Here is a 9,547-nt window from a genome sequence, read left to right as displayed (position 1 = left end):
CTTGTGGACTAGTGGACTGGGCGAGCCCCTAGAGGGGCAACGCCCAGCATGTATCCCGCCCTGAGGCGGGGCCCTGGCCTTCAGATGGGCCTTGACCTCGGAGGCCCAATTGGCCCAATAGGTAGTACCCAAGCTCTATAAATAGGAGGTAGTTATCAAGTATAGGGGACTTTTGGCTCATTGGATGAAATAACACTCGAAATTCAGCACACTCTCTCTCATTCTGATTCTCTCTTAGCACAATCCCTCTACCTCTAGGTACTATACCTCTCTTGAATGTTCATTCCCAGATCAGAAAGATAGAAATGAAATGGTAATAATTGAGTTCTGGGCATTTTACTTATTATGCATGCATGTACTCCAGACATAAATTATGAGGCAACACATTTGCTTTAATTTTAACTAATAGCTTAATATTTATGTACTCTCGTGTAAATTTTTTACCAACAACAGCCAATATCTAATTAAAATTTACCATTTGATCATATCATAAAAAATCCAAAGTAAAGTACTAAAAAAATGTATGCTGAGATAAAAGTTAGGCTTAATTGTTTTGTTCCTGATTTATAGCTCTTGTGCAATTTTAATCCCCTTTATTTAAAATGAGAAATTTGAGTACATTAAAGATCAGAAAACTCATTACATTTTCAATACAGATAAATTAAATCATCTATCTAATTTATTTTTAAGGAAAACTAAATTGAAAGTCAGTAATGATTAAAATAAATTTAGGCGATCAAAGGATTGTCATGTGAGTTGGTTGAGAAACCAATGTCCGTTCATTGAACAAGCAATTATTCGAGAAATATATTATGTTTCTCCGGTTCCAAAAACACTTTTGAAAGCTCATAGTGATTATTATTGAGAGGTTAAAGGCAATAGTGAAATGTAACAAAGGTAATTAATAGATATAAAAAGGCTAAAAAACAACTGAATGATGGAATTAAACATAAAACTTAAAGTAAATGCTTAAAGAAATAAGTAAGAAACTAAGGAAAATAAATTGAAAAATGTGAGAAATTTGTATGTCTAATTGATGATTTGATTGTGTCTTTTTTACTAATAAAGTTTACTTTATTTATAGGGTGAAATCGACTAACTTTGAAAATTGTTCAAACCTATAACTACTATTCACACATTTTTAACCACATACAAGACACTTGTAAATCGTGACGTGTCAGTGTCTTCTCTTTTGTAGTCCGTTTGAAAAACTAATTTCACCGATCCCATTTCTCTTTTCCCTTTTATATGAGCTCTCTTTGTCTTACAAACCAAATAGGCATCACATTTGCAATGAGAGTTGAGAAAACTAAATTACATAATATTTATATGTTGAACTTGAACTTGATTAATCTTGTTTCTTCAAAAGTCTAACTTGCTTTCCTCACAAATAACGATTATCACCGCCTTGAAAAATGACCATAGCATCTACTACAATCGTGGCCCAAAAACCTTTTCTTATGTTTCAGTGGTGGGGGATGAGCATCCTAAAATAGAAAGTTTCATTCAAGTTGCACTGCACACATGACATGCGCGTTTCCTTCCTACAAAATTGGCAACTTATCCCACGCTCGCTCGATTTATTCACACTTTATTTTCTCTGTTAATTTATTTTTACTCTATTTTATTTTTATCTCTCACTTATATTTCTATCATATATTATTCATCACATGTCAAGTTTTTTTTCTTCTTAAATCTCAAGGTGGAGGTTTGTTTTATAGGTATACAAAACTTTACTATTCATTGCCACCACAGTGGCGGGCCATTCATCACAACATTTGTTAATGTTTCATTTATTTTTAATGTTCAATGTCGTCATTACTTCAATTCATATGATCCATTTTTTTTCTTTCATTTTTAATTTGTTTTCACCATAACACAACAGAGTCAACTAAATTCAGACAAAATGAACCCCAAACTCAAATGAAATTCCAAACATTCTAGTTAAATACAGAGCAAGTGGCACACTCTCATGTCTCAACCAAAAACTAACAGCAATAGCAATGGACTCATAATAGTAGTAGTTGTAGTAGTATACACCCCATTTACATCTTCACAATCAACTCTCCGAGCGGTGGCGCAACCCGATTCCGCCGCCGCAGATGGCGAAAGGTCGCAAGTTGACTACAAGCCGGAGCGAGCGCTTCTTGGGAGCCTACGCCAACAATCACACCCAAGCCCCCAGCGACTCATCCGAGCTCCGGGAAGAGGATATCTGGTCCACCGGCGATGATGCCGGCGGCGATGTCTCCGTTTGGGAGCCAGACGATGTCGCCGATGAGAGCTCCGGCGGCTCCGCCTACCGGCGCCGGATTCACCGGGATGTGAACAAGAGCAACCACCACCAATTCGGTGGCCTGTCGCTGGCGTTCGAGGACCCGCCGGCTGGTGGTCCGGTGACGGCGTCGGCGAGGATCGTGCACCAGCTCCGCGCGCATGATGGTCTGGCCTCGACTCCGAGAGGACGCCACGTGGCGTCCTCCGCGCCGATGAACGTGCCGGACTGGAGCAAGATACTCCGGGTTGACTCGGTCGAGTCGCTGCACGGTGTGGACGACGATCTCGATGAGAGCGAGTTGGAGGTTGTTCCGCCGCATGAGTACTTGGCGCGCAGCCGTAAGAAGGCGGCGGATTCGGTTTTCGTGGGAGTGGGCCGGACGTTGAAGGGCCGGGACTTGAGCCGGGTTCGTGACGCCGTTTGGAGCCAGACCGGGTTCAACGGTTGATGGCCCGGTTCAGGTGGGTAAGTTAAGTGAGTGGTTCTTTCTTCCTTCCACCCTGTTTGTAATCTGAGTTGATTGTTAAGTATGATTATTGTTGTTAATTAATCAGATTCAACTTAGTGGTTTGTTAAAGTAATTAAATTACTACTACTTGTTTAATTTGAATGGGTGGGGCGATGACTCGGTTGGGTGGACTCAGCTGAAGGGAGTTCAACTCAGTGGCCAGTGAGCCTAAGCAGTAATTAGCATGTAATTGGTAAATTTATATTTCTGAGGATAAGGGTTTTGATTTTGGATATTACTATGTCTTTCAAGTTTCAACCTCTGTTTGTTCAAGGGAGAATTAGCTATTGTTAATTGTCAAGGACAAGCAAATTGTAAATATAAGTTGTTAATTAGTTCACAATCACTTTTTCTTCTTTTTTTTTTTCTCTTTTTATTTCCTTATTTTGTCTTATCATGTATTCATTATTAGACCTTTCATTTTTCTATTCTATATCCCATTTTTCTGTGGCCGAGTTTAATTGGAATTTCAACCAAAAAATTTTCTATATATACATCAATTTGCACCAAACACAGTTAAACTAACAAGTTACATGTCATGGCAGACAGGAAGCAACTTGTCATTAACTTAATTAATAGTTTTGTTAGAACTAAAAACCAAATGCCAAATAATTATGGTTTGGCAATAATGAGACTTGCATCACCCTCTTTTAAAAAAAGTAGTGTTGTGGCTTGTGAGGACACTTTGGTGGAAAGGAATCATTTGAATTGTTAAAAAAAATTAATTATGTCAAGTTTCATCACCTAATCATTAATTTTAAAATTTTAAAATATTTAATTATCAAACACTCAAAAACTAATAATAATTAATTATATAACTTGTCATGATCATTTTTTTAAGATGAGGTGATCTATCTCGCACTTTTGTTGGTTGGTTCTAAGACAAATAATAATAATCACATCAACTCTGACTCTTACCAGGGTCGTGTATAGACATCTGGGGGCCTAAGGCGAAAATCATTTAGGGGCTTAAAGATACTTCATTTTATCATATAAATTTTTTATTTTTTTATATTAACCTTCTAGCTTTCTGAGCTGCAAAATCATTTATAATAGTTTTATAATCAACAATTCTAACATTTCGTGTTTAATAGATAAATTAAATAGCTAACACAGTCTATATGATTTAGATACGATTTAAGAAATTTTAATTTTGAAAAATTTCTTTTATCAATAGCAACCGTTACATAACTTGTCAATAAAATTCTATAGGCAATATTTACATTTGGAAAAGAATCGAATATGTACTCATGGTGTTTCAAGATAATTAATTGATTGATCTGTATAAAAATACTCAATGCGAAAAGATTCTTTAGATGAATGTGTGATCTCACTACTAATATTTTCATCAAAACTAGCGGAATTACCCGTGCCCTGCACAGGTGACTTTTGTTATTTATAATTTAAATTTCGTGTAATATTATATTTTGTATCTTTTTAGTAAATATGTTTTAAAAATTGTTTCAATTATATGTTCTTAATAGTGATAATTGTGGATTAATCTACCATGATTTTTTACTTCAAAATTTTTACTTATTTAAATATGAAAAAATTTAAAAATTAAAAATTATAAGACATGTACAGATGTACTTATTATTTTGTATTTTAAATTATAAATTTTGTATCACGCAAATTTTTGTATATACATTAAATTAGTATTTTTAATTTTTTTAATACATGTACTCATTATTAATATTTGATTGATTATTTTTCATATCAATCTTTCTATTTATAATAACAATAACAATAATAATAATATATATTTTGATTCAAAATGTTAATTTTGAAGAGAAATCAATATGTAACAACAAAATGAAACCCCACTTTTACTAAAACTCAAATCAAATCATAGAAAAAATTACCAGATTAAATAAACTAAAATAATATATAATATACGAAAATTATTTAGATCGAAAGGCTTCTCTTATTTTTGATTAAAGTTTCACGTGGCTATTATTTTTAAGTTTGAACTCATTCCCTTTTTTAGTCTTTGGCTCTTCGATCATACCTTTGGTAACCACCGCCTACCAGGGACGATGGAGGAGAAATCCATTTTATCAATCCAAGCAGATAAATTGAAGGATTTCTGCATGTCTTTCCCCTTCATGATTTAAAAAAGAGGTGAAACAATATATAATGGTGAATCGAAAATGGAAGAATGAGTAAATAATAGGATCATGAAATAAGGGTCTTCATAACCGAACCAAAATGAATTAAAACCGCTCAAACCGATCCAAAAAACCTGATAACCAAAAAAATCGAAAAACCGCAAAAACCGATATTTTGTGAATGGATCCGTTTGTTTTCAGTTCCCATGTTAAAATCGAACCAATCCAAACCAAAAGTATTTATTTATTTAAATTTTGACATACATAATTACCCATTTAACCATACTTATGATGTTTTATTCCATGTATACCCAAACCTTTACAGTAATGTGTTTAAACTTTTCCAAGTTAGGAGACATATGTCTTCTTTTCATTCAGCGAAAGTGAAACCATCAATGTTCTGCTTCTTTGCCTCTTACTCAAAACAATACGTTTGTAAAATTGGTTGAAAATCAACTTAGATAGAGTTAATTAGATATTGTACATGAAATGCAATAGCGTTACAAATCACAGTCATCACTTAGCATGATATCTTCTCTCTGTACACTGCTACTTGTTTTATGATTTTATTTTCTATTTCGTTATTTATTTCAAGATTTTTAGTTTCTTTGAAAAACTGAAATGCAATCCAATCCAAACTGATAAAAATTGGTTTGGATTTGAAAAAAAATAATTGAATGATTAAATTATAAAACTGAAATAATCGGATCAGATGAATTTGTCCTTTAAAACCGAACCTCGAACACCCTATCATGAAACATGAAATAAATCATTTTACACAACAAATAAAAAGGAGTGAATAAGACTATAAGAGGATAATAATAAAGTTATAATATTGCGATCATACAGTGGTGGTGGATAATTATAAAATAAAAAATGGAATAAAACTCTGAAAACAATAAATCAAAATAAGGTAAACACAATGTCACAAAGAACGGGTGAAAGAGAATGTTATAGATTAAAAAAATAATGTGAGAAATGTCTCAAAAGAGCAAATGAATTCTAACCAACGTGCATGTATAGCTAAATTAATTATTATTGCATTAAGATAAAAAAGTATTACCTGACACATTATTGATAAATTATTTTTCTCTATAATTGTTTTAAATGAAAGAAAAATTGAAGGTGAAATCCTTAACATGAAATCGAATAACGAATTGAGAAACTGAAAAATGAAAGGGAGAAAATAGAGGAGTACGGAAAATATGGAAGAAGGTTGAAAATACTTACCATGCAGTAGACGAATGGAGAAAAACAAAACAGGATCAGTTCTTTTCATAAGAAATCCCAAAGATGTTCAAATGATTCATTAATTAAATTATATCAATTTAATTCTGAAAATATGGAATATTCCATTTTGAAAATTCAATTATTTAATCAATCTTGTCTAATCTAATTAAAAAAATTCGTTATTTATTTCAAATTATTTCATTGTTCCAATAAATTGTCAATTCTTGAGCACCATCGTTTTTAAAATTTGAATTTAAAAACGATAATTAATTATACTTATTAATTTTAGGAATTAATTAGAGGCATTAATTTCAATTATAAGAAATAAAATTTAGGGGTGTAATCGGACCGGATTGGTTCAAATTTATGGTGTTTAAATGTCTGCACCAATCTAACATGTTCGGTTTGGGTTGGTTCAGATTTCATGATTTTTAATTCTAAATTCGAACAAAACCAACCAGATCTCAATCGGATTGGTTCGGTTCCGATGGTCGGATTTGAAATAAAAAAATATTATTTGGAAATATGCACGAAAATTAATCTAAAAACGTGAAAAATTATAAAAAAATATAGAAAAATCTAACATTTTCAAAGAACAGAACATTCGATAATGACATAAATCATATAATCTAAATAAAAATAACACCTCTAATACAAATATGAATATGTAATGTAATGAGCTGAAAATGTTTGAGATTAATGTAAAAAAAATTCTCAATTCATTAGATTGGTTCGGATTGATCGTTTTTTCAATCCACAAATATGATACCTGAACCGATGGTAATCGAATTCAGTAAATAAATCTGAATCGAACTAATGATCTAATCCAACCCATCGTAATGTGTTTCGGTTCAGATCAGTTTGGTCGGAATCGCGGATCAGACCATACCCACTTGCACTCCTAATAAAATTTGTAGTAACTAAAATAGGAAGTATTTATGCAATTGGAAAATTTTCGAAAAATTCAAAATAAAAAATTAATGATGCTGAAAATTAAAAAATTCAATATTTATTTTATTTTCAAAAATTCATTTGCTCATCGCACACATTTTATAATTAATCTAGTATTAAAGGAACTTCGAATTTCATTAAAAATTAATTTATATTTTAAAATAATTTTAACCATAATATTAAGGGAAAACAGATAAATGAATTTTATAACTAAAAATTAAAAGATCCAATATACATTGATTTTAGTTTTTTTTTTTGCTTGGTGTCTTGTTTGTTGCTTGAACTCTTTTGGGCTTTGCCCCTTTTAATATATATATATGGCTTTTCCAAAAAAAAATTAAAAATAAAAAGGATTCCTATTATTTTTATGAATCGTATTTTCAAATTTATAATATTTTTTTAATATTTGATATATCTTAAAAAAGAATTTAAGGAAAAATAAAAATTGATTTTTTTTATAACCAGAATTGATTATTTTCAAAAAAATTATGAGTTTAATGGATATGCACTGACAGTGTAAAATAGTTTTACACAGTCATCCAATCAAAGCATGCCACATAGGAGAGATAATTATATTTGACTTTAATTTTAATTAAAAGAATAATATATTTTCTGATTTGGCAGAATTCAATTGGATGTCTGTGTAAAACTATTTTACACTGTCAGTGCATATCCATTAAACTAAAAAATTATATCTAAGGTGGAATTTTTTATAATGGATGAAATGAAATAGGTTCAGAGATGTTCATGTATTGTATCATCTTTTCGAAAATTTGGACGGGGTGAAAATAATATTATTTGGAATTTATATCCTTACTTTGATAGTTTTTATAAGTATTACCTATGTTTTATTCTAAAAAAAATAATTTACCTTTGAGTGTAACAAAAAATAAAATTAATGTGGTTACTGGTATGTAGCAATTTACTTTTGTTGATATATTATTTTTTTATAAGCATTTTTTAAAATTATTTATGTATTGTGTATGTGGCCATAATATTATTAAATTTAGCAATTCATGAGATAAAAAGAGTTGAAATCATTTTTTTTGTTTTCGAGGGAAAATAAATTACTTAAGAGGATACATGTGACATAGGTCTTCTAGAATAAAACTTTCTTACATTCTTTTCATATTTATATAAATATAGATATAGAAAAATTATTATTTGGAAAACGTAGCTTTTAAAATCAACTCTGAAGGAAAGAATCAATTTCTTCAAAGCATCTAGTTAATTATTATGAAGCATCTGCTACCTAGAAGAAACATTAAAGAGGAAAAATTTGAATGGCACTAATTTTAAGGGTATATTATTAAAAAAAACCATTTTAAAAGTACCTATAGAAAATTAACCCTGCATATGAATGAAACTAACCTTGAAAGAAAATATGACGGAGCAAAAGGAAATGAGCAAACATAAGTACGGTAGAGTGAATGATGGGGGAAGAGAACGTGACTGAAAAAGAATATACCTTTGAGAAATTGTTATTGCATCTAAACAAACTCCTTAATGATACCAAAGATAAACATGAATGAGTAAAAATAACGAAGAATCGTGAGTTACAACGAATAAGAATGTCTTGCGTTTATAATTAATAGTAAACATATAAGAATTACAATTTAAATTAGTGTGTTTTAATTGCTAACAAAAAATATAGGCTGATTTGATTTATTATTATATTATACTGTATTAATTAGAATAACTAAATAAGGAATTATTAAGAGTTTTTTTTCATTCCATGGAATGATTAGGAGTTGATATAACTGAATAATGGAAAACATTTAAAAGTGTATATTTTATAAGAGTTTAATGGATATGCACTGACAGTGTAAAATAGTTTTACACAGTCATCCAATCAAAGCATGCCACATAGGAGAGATAATTACATTTGACTTTAATTTTAATTAAAAGAATAAGATATTTTCTGATTTGGCGGAATTCAATTGGATGTCTGTGTAAAAGTATTTTACACTGTCAGTGCATATCCATTAAACTCATTTTATAATTGAATCACAAAATTGATTGTGCTAAATAAATTATTTGAATTTGAAACACTTGCTAATTTAAATGTTTAAAGTATTTATAAAATTAACTAAATAATTTAAATATGCGAAGTAGATGATTTTTTTTTTTGAAAGTAGAAGTAGAGAACTTGAATACGGGGCATTAATAATTTTTTGACCAATATATGCAGATATATCTTTGTAAGAATAAGAGTCATAAATGTAGTAATAATTATTTGAGATTGATTGCTCTTTATATTCCTTAATTGACTAATTTGAATTTAAATTTTAAAAATTTTACTTATATAAATTATTTAATATTTATAACTTAATTTAAATAAATTACATCATATTTATATGTTGATATTTTCGAATTTCTTATTTTTCTTATAATATTTGATATATTTAAAAATAATTTCAAGTAAATTTTACTTTAAAAATATGAAATTTTATAATAGTAGAGGATATTAAA

General features: G+C 30.0%; 1 protein-coding gene across 1 annotated transcript; it reads left to right on the top strand.

The window, feature by feature from the left end:
• Positions 1–1,963: 1,963 nt before the first annotated feature.
• Positions 1,964–3,142, top strand: LOC130724134 (protein S40-5-like). Its single transcript, XM_057575307.1, has one exon. The coding sequence runs from the start codon at positions 2,103–2,105 to the stop codon at positions 2,724–2,726; it is 624 nt and encodes a 207-aa protein (XP_057431290.1). The 5' UTR covers positions 1,964–2,102; the 3' UTR covers positions 2,727–3,142.
• The last annotated feature ends 6,405 nt before the right edge of the window (positions 3,143–9,547 follow it).

Source organism: Lotus japonicus, chromosome 6 (assembly GCF_012489685.1).
Source record: "Lotus japonicus ecotype B-129 chromosome 6, LjGifu_v1.2".
NCBI classification, from domain to species: Eukaryota; Viridiplantae; Streptophyta; class Magnoliopsida; order Fabales; family Fabaceae; genus Lotus; species Lotus japonicus.
This window is presented reverse-complemented; position numbering and strand designations above follow the sequence as displayed.

Coding starts and splice junctions, on each gene's coding strand:
- LOC130724134 (XM_057575307.1), top strand. CDS start 2,103: ATGGCGAAAGGTCGCAAGTTGACTACAAGCCGGAGCGAGCGCTTCTTG.